Below are 13927 nucleotides of genomic sequence, written 5' to 3'. Positions count from 1 at the left end.
AGCTACCATGTGGGTGCTGGGATTCAAACCCGGGTCTTCTGCAAGAACAACCAGTGTTCTTAACCACTGAGCCATCTCTCCAGCCCATATTCATACATTTTCAAATTTTGAATGAGCATAATGTTAGCATCTGAGAATGCTCCTTACATCTGCACATGTGTCTCCTAGAATGCAAATTCTCTGTGGTACCTAGTGGAAACTTACTAAAGTTAGTTTGAATTGAAAGCTTTTTTCAGTATTAACCCTTTCAAAGAACTTTATTTTTCTTGAATTGGTAGTAATAGAAATAGCATCATAAACCACAATTTTGTCTACTTAAGAATCAGGGGCATTGACTGACAGTTTTGATGGTTCTCTAGGAGACTCAGATAAAACTACTTGTATGCTTTTCTGTACTCTCCCATCAGTCATGTGGATAACTCAAGGCATTTATATAGTAGTCACAGATCACTGCACTTTGTCATCATTCTTACTCTTATGTTAACTTGGTGCTTTTATTTGCTTCCGGATTGGGGTTATTTCACTCTATATCTGTCATATAAAGTTAAAACTCCAATTATGTTATATGGTTTCAGGGCAACAATGGCATCAATTTCATTAGGTGGATGCCTTACCCCTGCATAGAAGGATCCAGAGCCTTTGGAAATTAATCTCTGCTGTGTCTACTAAGGGGTGCACTGCTTAGAGATAATCATTTTAAGAAGAGAAAGTTAACGCCTGCAGTTAGTGATACTTGCTTGGTATGCAGTTTCTTTGGACCAATTTTTAACTTCCTTCCTTTATTCCTTGTTGGTTTTGTTTCTGAGATAGGAGCTTACTGGCCTCAAACTTGAGATCCTCCTGCTTCAGCTTCTGGGTGCCTGGATTTCAGGCACACTCTCCCATACCTCATTTTTGAAAGCACTATTAGTCTGCATCTCTAACCAGAAGGCACTCAGGCCCTGGGCTGGACTCTGGTGGTTTTGCTAAAGCATTCACCTCAAGGATCAGACAAAGGGAAATTTCGACGTACCTTACCGTCTTAAATTGAACTCAAACATAAAAGATAACATCGATTAAGTTATTTAGTGGATTATAACAGTGCTACATTTGAATAATGTGTGCAGTAATGTAAGTCACTACAGAGAAACAGGATGCCTCCTGCCACTCTCCACCAGCCCACTGCTTCCCTTCTGTTTGGCAATGCAAGCGTCTACTCAAAATGTGCTGGACAGTATGGCTCTGGAGTGATTCAAATGGAGCCAAGAAATTGGGCATATGCTAAGTAAGCCAGCTGAGTAGAATAATTCTCTCTTTGATCAGTGGTTTCTTAAGAGTACAATTTCCATGATTATTATCGATGCAAGAAGCAGAAGTGAATGCCTGTGTGCTTTACAGCATTTTATAAACATTTCTGTCTGGAGCTGTTGGCAGTATTTGTTGTAACTAGCTCCCTTTTTGATCTTAAAACACTGTACAACCTTCATTAAACCTATTTGACAGGAGCGCATGGGTGGACTGTCCTCAGTGGTAACAATTCCTAGCCAGGTGTGCTGGTGCGTACCTGCGACCCAGCACTGGGAAGGAGTAGCAGGATCTAGAGTTCAAGGTCAGCCTGAGGCTACAGAGCAGGCTGCAGACTGGGTTAATGAGACTCTGCTTCAAAAACAGGGGAAAATCCTTTAGTTTTTCAAGAAGGTGCAATTATTTAAATGCCCTGATCTATCAAGTCACTGGTCAAAAGTAGCAAATCCTGGTAAATGAAGATGATGAGTTTTGACAGACTCCTCAGAAACTTTAAATCACATCAGAAATTAAAATGGTTAAACCTCCAGTTGATTTACCTTGAAGCACTTCAAAACATGATTATTATGGATATTGTTACAAGCCCAAGTACAGAGACTAGTAGATAACACCCCATTGCTTATCAATGTTTTTAAATACTGATCTTTTATTTGGATATTAAAAGCCAAGGCACAGGAGTGAGAACATGCAAATGGGCCCAAGAAGAATGGGAAGGAATGAGTGACTTGTTCCACTCTGGGACTGCTTCATGACTAGCTTTGAGGAGGCAGGTGTGGTCACTGACTGCCCGGGAGGTCTCCCCACAGGCTGCATGTGGGGGACAGCATCCCGCAACAATGCATGGGAAGGAGAGGAGGCAGAATTTCTCTGCCTGGCTCTCTGTCTCCCACAGTGCATTAGTGAGTTTTTGCCCAGTTGAGCATCAGCTCCCCACGAGGCTCAGTTGTGCAGTCACACGGAATTCCAGATGCCATGTTTCAAGGTGGGATGTTCCATCCAAGTCTGATAGGAAGAGACAGGAACTCTAGGCATGTAAATTTTCAATATCAGGGAGATTCTGACATACATATGACATGTCCAGGGCCACTGTTTTTGTTTCCAGGCATAATAAAGCATAGTTTCAAAGACCTTTCCCAAGAACATTTGCTAGTGAGTGATAATCTCATAGTTCGAACATAGTCTGGTTCTAGAAACTGTGGAAGAATCGGGTAGAGAATGTGGGTTTCATGGAGCAGTTAAACAAGAGACCCTGAAGGGTTTCCAGCTGGGGAGCGACATGAGAGAAGCTTTCCTCTCTGTGTTTCATTTTCCCAATCTAAATGGCAGAAGTTAGAGGTCCCTGGGGGCCGAGGGCATAAAGCCCATTTTGGGCTTTGAAAAATCCATGATGGGATCCAGAGCTTCATTCTGGTTTCACCACCACTTCCTATCTCCATCTGAACCTTCACCCACCCCAGAGATGAGCCAATGCGAGGCAAGAGGATCCTGGGTTAGAGAAGTCAAAAGGAGAGGAAGGAGGTGAACCTAAAGCTCCCGGTCAGAAGCAAGAGGACCCTCTGCCTGTCCAGTGTTGACCTGAGGCTGTAGGGATTCTGACATTTGCTAATGAGTCTTCTGATGCTGCCTGAGATGGTCAGATCTCATGAACTGTCGGCCACACTTGTCACATCTATGTGGTCTATACTTGGTGTGGATCCGCATATGTCGTCCAAGCTCATCAGAGCGGAAGAAAGACCAGGTACAGCCTTCCCAGCTGCATTTGTGGGGCTTCTACCTGTGTGCTTGCATTGGTGACTCGCGAGGTGGGAGCGCTTGGTATAAGTGCTTAGTTGTTCCACAGTTGTTGTACTGGCAGGAGAAAGGCCTCAAAACTGGGGATTCCCTTCTGGGTGCCCCCCCCCGGAGCTCCGAATACTCTGTACTCTGTGGAGCTGGTGCAGGCTGCTCACATAAGAAAGGGTCTTCCTGGCAGTCTGACTGGTTCAACAGTGAATCCTGGGATTCTAAAGTCATCAGTGGCTGAAGCCCAGCTGAGGGCACCTCAGGACCATAAAGATTTCTAGAGTGCAGCATCTGATCCATAGAGGGGAGGATAGCCTGGGCCTCAGTGGAAGACATACATGGTGCCAATAACATTTCCTGTGTTAAAGAGGCTGTGGTAGAAGTTGCTGTTGTGGGGCCAGAATAAGGCATTGTTGGGGCACTGCTGTGAGACATCATTGAGATTCTGGTGGAAGCTGGGACTGGCAGGCCACTGCAGGGGATCAGATTCTCACTGAAGGTCATGGCCACTCCTAAGGTACCTGGTCTTCCTAAGGGTATCATGTGGGACCCGCTGCCAATCATACTCCCTGGCTGAGGGGGTGAGGCTCTCTGACAGTAAGTCTTGGAAGGGGTGGGAGTCACTTGGGGGAAATAGCTCACACTGTGCTCAGGTAGTGACATAATGAACTGTGACTCCCCTTCACCCACATTCTGCCTGGATGCCTCAGCAGATCCCAGATGGGACCTCAATATCACTGGAAAATGTCAAATGCTCAGTGGTTGATGTACGCCAGGGTTTCCGGAAGACAGAGGTATATCCAGCGTTGGCAAATTCTCAGTCTCCAGAGGAGACTGGTGCCCAGCTTGTCACTGGCTCAGCTGCTCATCTTCGCTCTCCATGTCGGCAGGGGACCAGGTGCACAATGGGATGGTGGGGGATCCAGGCCCACTTCAGACTGGAGGGGAGTCTGGCCGCATGGTGCTGTCACAAGCCAGTGTCCCAGCACCACTTGTATCAGTGTTTTTAATCCATACTTCCCCCATCTGCCTTTTTAACAGGGAGTGAGGGTGGCATGGAACCCAGGACTTTACCCATGTTAGGTCTGTGCTCTATCACTGAGCTACATGCTAGCATTCGCACATACAGACTTAAATATGGTTTTTAATCTTAGGACTCTATACTAAAACTCCACTTTGTATTATTTGTTCAGTTTATTCACATAGCCAAGTGAGAAAAGCAAAGCAAGCTCACCAACGCACTGATTCCACTGGTAATGCTGAACGTATCCCTGTGGACAGCCACACCTGTAACCTCCCAGGATGTTCTGGCAGCCATGCTGGCACCTGTGGTTTCCGTCACATTCATCCACATCTATAAAAACAGTCCAAGTAGAATCTTTACACTCCCTTTCTGCTGCTCTTGTTAAATGCATTCCAAACACAGCTTTGGGGGCGGGGGGCAAATAAACAGGACGTGGCACAGAGAGACTGTGATTTTCTCCCGTGTCACATAATTATTAGTCAGAGGTGGTGCAAAGAATGGCTCTGAGATAAGAAACCACCTTGTTCTTATGCTTTCCACCAGACCATGGTGCGCCAGTGCTCTGAATGCAGCTTAATTTCAGCAAATCAACCATAACAACCACAAATGTGGTAGATTTTGGACTGATTAACTGCATATGGTATGATTTATTTGGTAAATTTATATATGTATTTGCATTACAGATTCTAGCTGATTCAAATGATTCACATGTAATCCTTGTTGTGGGGAAGATCCAAACACTATAGAGATACCTAAAAAGTATAATGGCTTTGCATGCAAAAATTTTTATTGCCATTCAAGACTAATTAGATGCGAATTCCTTTTTACATATTTGAATGCATTCTTATTTTTAGGCAAGATGTGGTATTATACATATGGAATGATTTCTTTGTCCATATATGCATATACTTTTGGAATGACAACTGAAGCTTTGAAATCCACCCCAAAAGAGTGAAATACGACTGGCACGTCTGATGTATGTGTAACAAATTTACATGAATAATTAATAAATGGTATCTTATGTGGATGATCACGAGCTGAATTCACACGTGGCAAACAGCTGTGGGTTCTGAATACTTACAATGCCTCCATGATCTCAAATATTAAAGTTAACATAAAAATTTTGACTGAAAACAGATAAGTACAAAAGTCCTGTAGTTCTTATAAAGTACATATCAATATATTGAGTTTGTTTCTGGAGTAATATAAATTGTAATACAATATAAAAAAAAGGAAAGGTGGCTGGGCGTGGTGGTGCACACCTTTAATCCCAGCACTTGGGAGGCAGAGGCAGGCAGATCTCTGTGAGTTCAAGGCCAGCCTGGTCCACATAGTGAGTTCCAGGACAGCTGGGGCTACAGGGATACCCTGTCTCAAAAAGACCAAAAAAAAAAAAGGAAAGGTGATGCATATAGTCTTCTACCCTCAAGGCAAGCCAACGCCAACATTAACACCTTATTATACCCTAGCACTTGCGGTATAAATATTGAAGACCTAGATGATTGTTTTTTGAGTGCAGGCAGATTCTTGCCTTGTTCCCACTCAAATGTTCTCTTGGACAGTGGAAGAGAAAATAGCTATTTCACGAGAGGCATTGTGGGAAATGCCATTGGAGAAAGGAGCGTGGGGCAGGAATTTCAATCCATAAACAACGAACAGTCATCAGTTTCTCCCAGTGCATTCCTCTAATTTTTCTATTCCCTCTTTTACACCTAAGTTTTATACATTTAAGTGTCCTAGAATAAAATCCCAATGAATTCTGATATATATATACTACTGGCACATTAGGGCCAAAATTCTTTTTCAATCCATTTCAGGTTAACGATTAGTTAAAAAGTTTGGTTATTTTAAAAGTTAATTCACATTCATATATATATATATATAAAATCTATGACAGGGTCTCACTATGTAGCTCTGGGCTCTGGCTGGCCTGGAACCCACTATATAGACCAGGCTGACCTCAAATTCAGAGAGGCAGGTGTGCTTCTGCTTCACAAGTGCTAGGATCAAAGGCATATGCCACCATGCCTGGTTTTAATCAATGAATTTTTGTTTTATCACAGTCAAGTTTTTCTGTGTCCCCAAAATGCTATATGAAAATTTATTAACAAAACTCAATCACTATGGGTTGGAGAGATAACTCAGTTCATAAAGTGCTTGCCTTGCACATACAAGGACCTGAGTTCGATCACCAGAACCCAGATAAAAAGAGCTGAATGTTGTGGCACATGCTTGCAATCCTAGCACTGGGAGATAGAGGCAGTCGACCCCTAGGGATTGCTGGCCAGCTCAGTCTACTCAGTGAACTCCAGGTTAAGTGAGAGACCATGTCTCAGAAAAAGGGTGGACAGCATCTGAAGGATCACACCTGAGATTGTCCTCTGGCCTCCACATGCATGCACACATATAAATTCCCCTTGTCTCATATGTACCCCCCACATGAATATGCATGTGAAATAAAAAAATCAGTTGTCAGATCCTGTTTTGTTAAATACTCTTTTTCTGGGATGATTGCAATTTCTTAATGATTTGGAGTTTAAAAAATATATATTTATATAAAACTTTTAAAATTAAGGATTCTTTTTTGTGTTCATATGTGTGACATGCATGTGTGTGAATACTTAAGATCGATGTTGGCTGCATTCCTCCACTGTACTCCACTTTATATATTGAGGCAGGATCTCTCACTGAACCCTGAGCTTGCCAATTGCTTTAGTCCAGCTAGCCAGCTTGCTGCAGGGACACCATCCTGCTTCTAGAGCACTGGGATTACAGGCTGACCGCCAAGCTCACCTGACATTGACTTGGGTGCTGGGGATCTGAAGTCTGCCAGGCTTACAGGGCAAGTGCTTTTCCTTCTGAGCCATCTCCCCAGCTCCAAGGTTAAGGACTCCTGAGCATGTGAACTCACCTTCACAGTTCAGCCCAGTGGCATCTAGAGAGAATCCTCTTTGGCACTCGCAGCTGAAGCTTCCAGGGGTGTTCTGACAGATTCCTTTGGCTCCACAAAGTGAAGGCTGAGACCCACATTCGTTATTGTCTAACAAAGAACCAAAATGGAGGGAAAAAGTCAGACTTCTCAGTATGCAGTATATGTATATGCACTACATGAAACACACTGGTGGGCTAAGATTTCATTATGTGGAGAAAGCATTTTATAGTAACTTAAACAAAAATTTATTGTCATAGTAGAGGCCAAAGTGCTAATAAAAAGTGTATTTTCAAATCATTTGAAACTAGGTTCATTTTAGAGTTACTGAAAGCACAGTTTTGGAGAATAAAGGCTGAAAATCTCTTAACATATGCCTTTGAAAATAAAATGGAAAAATTCCATATAATCCCTTGCCTTTAGTTGTATTTTATCTGAACACCACAACTATGTTTAAAATGTGATACTGAGGCACCGTACACAACACATCTACTGTACAAAATGCCTGTATAGACGCTTTTCTTTTCGGATATTCTTTTTGTAGAAAAATACCACTATTATCTGAAAATTGGTTCTAAATGTATGAGGATATAATTTAGCAACCATTTTAATACAAATTATGCACCTCCAAAAAGTTTGTAAAATACCTTGCTTATAATCCTGCCTTACCAATGCAAGCAGTGTGATGTTGGGTGAAGCCAGGTGGACATTTACAGGTGAACCCGCCGAGGGTGTTGACACAAAGGAACTGGCAGTTGTGCTGCTTGGTTTGACATTCATCGAGGTCTGAAAGAGAAGTCATGAGACTCAACTGGGCTGTCCAGCCACACACTGTTTCTAATGAACCTGTAGGAGCTGTGCATGTTCTATTAGGGACATTTTGGTTAGATTTTGATTGCAAGCTTTTTGGGCTTCCATATGCATATGAAAGACAATGAGTCTGCATATTATAGGATGGCTAAAGGCATGTCTAACAAAGTGTTCTCAAAATAAGTAACTGGATGGTCAATCGTAGGAGGTCCACAAACTATTCTCAAAGCTAACATGGAAAAGTGCTAATTCTTATACTTAGTGTGGTTTAGTACATTACTTTCAATTAAAGGAAGAATTAAATATGCTTAGTACCAGGCACCTTGAGGCAGGAAGACCACAAGTTTGAGGACAGCCTGGGCTACATAATGAGACTCTGTCTTAAAAAAAAAACAAGTGATAATAACCCAGACAAAACCCCAGAAAAAAGCAAAACAAACAAAATCCACAGATTCTATAAATTTAGTCATGAAAGGTATTAACATTTGGACTCTTCTGATAGGAAACTCACAATCTGATCCTGGTTTGACTGAAACTTAATTTGTGAAAATATATTTAAAAGAGCCTGAGAGGGTGGGCTCCGATCTCCATCGGTGTAGCTGCTGTGATCTCAGCAGACCGCCAGAGAGTGTTGGGTTGTGGCCTCCTTCTGGCATAGGGGCTGAGAACACAGGGGACTGCCTGAAAGTGCCCAGTCCTGCCTCCATGTGGTGGTGAGCTTCCCCTAATTGCATCATACCCATCTCCCTACCTGGGATTTCCTGAGGCCCCTCCCAAGGCCCCAGGGCAGACCTTGCTTTGGTAGGCTAAGGCTGAGATCCTAGCAGACAGCCTGAGAGGGTGGGCCTCCATCAGTGTAGCCTCTGTGATCTCAGCAGACTGCCAGAGAGTGCCAGGTTCTGGCCTCCCCCTGGCATAGGGGCTGAGAACACAGCAGACCAAGTGAGAGTCCCCAAATTGCCCCGCCCTTAGGAAATTTCCCAAATTTTCTCTGAGTTCCTGCTAATAGGGGTCCAAACCTTAAAAGGAAGCCTGAGTGTACCTGACTGGAGCCTGACTTGGGCTTCTGTGGGTGCTCCTGAATAGATGATCTGAAGCCATGTGTTCCCTCCAAAATAAAACTGGAGAGAACCTGAAACCTGTACCAACCAGCTTTAACCTTAACCAAAAAGGAAAGGACCTAGGCACCCTGATAATACAGAAGCATACTTCAACTTAATTCTCATCAGAATCATAAACATGTGAAAAGAAATTCACATGCCAAAATCACAACAAAAGAATAATAAAATGAAAAGCCAAAACACTATGTTCCCACTAAACTCTTTAAAAGAACAATCATAAACATGATCAAGGAATTCAATGAATTTAAAGAACACATGAACAAACAAATCAAAGAGCTGAAAGAAGATAGGGATAAATTTCTGAATGGATTCACAAAAGAGATAGAAACATTAAAGAAAACTCGGGCAGAAATGAGGAAGGAAGTGCAAAACTCAATAAGCTAACTTGAAACAACAGGGGAAAGCCTCACCTCTAGAATGAATGAAATGGAAAACAGAATATCAACATTGGAGGAACAGGTTGAAGAACTGGACCACTCAAGCAAAGATTATGGAAAATTTAAAAAAACAACAACACAGGAATGCAATATGCAAGAGATGTGGGGTACCATGAAAAGACCAAATCTATGGATCATAGTAATAGAGGAAGGGGAAGAATTTCAGGTTGATGGTGTTGACCAGATCTTAAATAGAATTGTAGAAGAGATTTCCTGAAATTAAAGAAAGACATCCCCATACAAATATAGGAAGCACATAGAACACCAAATAGGATCAGAAAAGAAACTCTCCAGGAGATAGCATAATAAAAACACTAAATGTGTAGAACAAAGAGAGAATACTGAAAGCAGCAAAAGAAAAAACAAGTCACATACAAAGGAAAGCCCATCAGAATTACAGCTGAGTTATCAATGCAAACTATGAAAGCCAGAAGAGCCTGGACCAAGGTATTTCCAGTTCTACATGACAGTAGATGCCAGCCCAGAACACTTTACTCAGGAAAAATGTCTATTATACTTGAGGGGAAAAGAAAAATCTTCCATGACACGAACTGAAAGAATACATGTCCACAAAACCAGCCCTTCAAAGAATACTTGAAGCAATACAGAGAGCAGAGAGAGAAACAACTATACGCCAGGGCAACAAAAGAAAATAAATAAAAGTACAGTTGAGGAAACACAAAATTAGACAGAGAACACAAACAGCAATCAAAATGATGGCAACCAATACACACCTTTCAATAATAACCTTAAATATCAATGAACTGAACTCCCCAGTCAAAAGATACAGGCTAAGCAAATGGATTGAAATGGATGTCCATCCTACCAAAAGCAATATATAGATTCAATGCAAACTCAATCAAAATCCCCATGACATACTTCACAGAATTAGAAAAAAAAAATCCTTAAATTTGTATAGAAGCACAAAAGACCCCGAATAGCCAAAGCAACCCTGAGTACAAAGAGCAGCGCTGGGCGGATTACTATACCAGATCTCAAAGTATACTACAGAGCTATAGTCATAAAAACAGCATGTTACAGGCACAAAAATAGACACATAGATCAATGGAACATCACCGAAGAACCAAATCTGAGTACATGCAATTTCAGCCACCTGATATTTGACAAAGGTGCCAAGAACACACAATGGAGGAAAGACAGCATCTTCAACAAATGGTGCTGGACAAACTGGATCTCCACCTGTAGAAGAATCAAATTAGATCCATATCTTTCATCTTGCACAAAAATCAACTCAAAATGGATCAAAGACCTCAATGTGAAGTTGGAGACCCTGAAAGTATTAGAAGAAAATATTGGCAGTAACTTACAAGATATAGGTGTAGGAAAGGATTTTCTAGATCGGACAGAAGTTGCTCAGGAATTAAGGTCAGCAATTGACAAGTGGGACCTCATTAAACTAAAAAGCTTCTGTACAGCAAAAGAAACAATCAAAAAAGTGAAGAGAAAACCCACAGAATGGGAAAAAGTCTTCACCAGTGACACATCTGACAGAGGTTTAACATCCAGAATATATAAAGAACTCAAAAAACAAAGAAGCGAGAAACCAAATCTACCAATTAAAAGATGAATTAAAGATATAAACAGAGAGTTTTCAATGGAAGAAATAAAGATGGCTAAGAAACATCTCAAAAACTGTTCAATATCGTTAGTAATCAGGGAAATGCAAATTAAAACCACCCTACCCCAATCAGACTGGCTAGGATCAAGAGAACAAATGATACTAAATGCTGGTGAGGATGTGGAGAAAAAGGAATGCTCATTCACTGCTGGTGGGATTGCAAACTCATGCAAGCTCTATGGAAAGCAATGTGGAGAACCCTTAAAAAACTAAAAATGAACCTACCATATGACTGACTCTGTTATACCACTCCTTGGCCTATACCCAAAGGACTCATCCTATTGTAGAGACACTTGTACAACCATGTTTGTTGCTTCTCTTTTCACAATAGCTAAGGGATGGAAGCAACCTAAGTGCCCCTCAACTGAGGAGTGGTTAACAAAAATGTGGTATGTTTACACAATAGCGTTCCATTCAGCAGTAAAGTAAGACAGAATAATGAAATTTGCAGGTAAATGGATGGATCTAGAAACTATTATACTAAGTGAAATAACACAGACTCAGAAAAACAAACAACGTATGTTCTCCCTCATATGTAGATCCTAGCACCAAAAGCTTTTAAATTCCAAGTCCTTTTAATAAGATTATGCTGTCCTGTACAGCAGTCTCTTCTGCATGAAATAACGACCATCATCACAACTTCAGCTGTGCCAGATTGCTAAACATTGTCACAACTGGGCTTGTTGACAGTTGTGCTCATTCATTAAAAGAGGGCCAAGCAGGGTCATTGGACCCTCACTGGAGTATGCAGCCACTCTTCCCATCCAACTGTATGTAATTTGGCCCTAATCACACATGGTCTCCTGGATTTGGGGGAGGGCTAAAGTATACAATCTGAGGAAGGCTAGGAAAAGAAGGCATGACCCATGCTGGGCAAAGGCTTTCCAGTGTGTGTAACCTCAGGTCATACATACACCTCAGCAACCTCTCAGTTATCTCAGTAAGTAAGCTCAGTAAATTCATTGTGTCCCCAGTAAAACTTTAATCAAACATTGGCTTGACACTAGAACCTTAAAAGGGAATAAGAATTGCTTAGTATCCCCAGGAAAAGAAGTCTCACAACAGATGGAACATTTATTTGTTAATTCTATTATGTCTCATAATTATTAAAAAAAAAAGAGAGAAAATGAGAATGTAAAAGATGTTAAAAGGATATGGGACTGGAGATATTTTCCAAAATAGAAAAAATGAGAAAGCCTAAGCAAGTGATGAAGGTCTGTGTAGGTTTGTTATGACATATAAAGGATGAGGAAAAAAATAATATACACGTAATCTTAAAATTTCTAAGGTTATAGTTTAGTCAACTATTTTAAGGAACAAAATACGTATCTAGTCAAGGTTTATCTGAGAATATTTGGTTTTTTATCCAAGCTTTATCTACATAGCACATGGTAATTAAAAGTACCAGACTGGTGGAACTAATCTTATTGGATGTTTAATAGCCATACTTTAAAGCCTATACTAATCTGGTCAGAGGGACTTAAAGGACAGTTTTTGTCCCTTGCCGTCCAGAGTTGATTAAGTTCCAGGGGACTATGGAACATCTTTCAAAATGTCCTGTAACTGTGGTGAGTCACCTGTCCTCTTGTTCAGGGAGGCCATGGAGACCCCATGAGATGGACTTAAACCAGTGTGCAATCTACAAAGAGGAGGATCAACTCAGGAGAAACATTTCCTCCATGCTTCCAAGAGAAGCCAGCCATCATCAAGCAGGACCTTTGACTTATCTTTACATAGATGGAACTGGTAAAAGAAAGGAGACAGGAGTTCCTCCCAAGCCCGTGTGACCCCTGAGGAAGAGATCCTCAAATGATCTTAAGTCTAAAAATAAATTGCTTTATTTGGGCCAACTGTATGATCTTAAACATCCAAAAGGAAAGTGTAAAGTGTACCAAAGAGTAAAGTGATCAGTATAGTTCTTGAAGAGTTCAAGGGATTACACTTCCCAGACATTAAGCTTAAGTCCATACAATGTTATTTAGACAATTATTTTTCATTGATGATTTTGTTCCTAATCAGAAAGTGCTGCTCAGATGTAAGACTTCAAATCTTGGTCTGCAGTACTGTAGTGCTCACCTGTAGTTAAGGGAGATAACCCAGTATTGTTCTAAAATGATGGATCAATTTGTTTTCTCCCCCTATCTAGAAGCTTTTAAGGGAAATGACACTGATTTTAACCACTCCAACAGCTATCAAAATACCTGAAAGCAAATCCTGAACCCATCACTCTCGAGTCCAGCTTTGGGAAAGAAAAGGAAAATGAGGAGGAACCCCATAGAGGGATGCTTTTGGAAGCCCTCGTCAAGAAATTCCAATGGACTCTCATATGAGCATTTGAAAATTGGCGTTCTGACTTTTTTCTAGTTCCCTCTCTAGGTCTTGTAATGCTAATTACTCTTGCCTTTACTTCTCCTTCACATCTTCTATTCACCAGTCAAGGACTTTGTTTTCCCCCTACAGATAAGAGTTACACAATTTGGTAGTTTTTTAGATAGACCCACTGAAGGGGTACTCCAATTGCTTCACCCTGCGTCCCTGTACAGCATGGAAGAATCCAGAGCGGTCTGTGTCCCGATTTCCTATTGGCACATTGGGTAACCTCTTCAGAGGATGGTGTGATAAGAATAGGAAGTAGGAATTGGCTGGGCAGTTAGGGTAAAAAGACCCCAAAGAAAAGTAGGCAGTTTCTCGGCTAAAACTCAAAATGTCCTTGGGCCTCTTAGCAACATACTCTGTTCCAAAGGCTAAAAGTGTTGAAAGTATTTGGAAGCTTTTATCTAATCCGTAAAAGAGTTTAGGGTTGCCTCTTTAGAGGGGGGAATGTTAGAGTAGCCAAAAGCTCCATAAAAAAAATAAAAGAAGAAGAAAGAGTACATGAAGTTATCAGAAAAAAGTGATGGG

At 41.3% G+C, this 13927-nt stretch overlaps 1 protein-coding gene across 1 annotated transcript in view; it reads right to left on the bottom strand.

The window, feature by feature from the left end:
* Positions 1 to 13927, bottom strand: part of Fbn2 (fibrillin 2) — a 282405-nt gene that overhangs the window by 13267 nt on the left and 255211 nt on the right. The window contains exons 59-61 of the mRNA XM_008841082.2: positions 7689 to 7805; positions 7002 to 7130; positions 4301 to 4420 (exon numbers count right to left, since the gene is read on the bottom strand). Coding sequence (XP_008839304.1) covers positions 4301 to 4420; positions 7002 to 7130; positions 7689 to 7805 — 366 coding nt within the window. The remainder of the gene's footprint in view (positions 1 to 4300; positions 4421 to 7001; positions 7131 to 7688; positions 7806 to 13927) is intronic.

The sequence above is a fragment of the Nannospalax galili genome, unplaced genomic scaffold, assembly GCF_000622305.1.
Source record: "Nannospalax galili isolate Female #2095 unplaced genomic scaffold, S.galili_v1.0 scaffold490, whole genome shotgun sequence".
In the NCBI taxonomy this organism is placed as follows: Eukaryota; Metazoa; Chordata; class Mammalia; order Rodentia; family Spalacidae; genus Nannospalax; species Nannospalax galili.
Note: the sequence above shows the minus strand (reverse complement) of the source record. Positions and strands in the feature narration are given on the sequence as shown.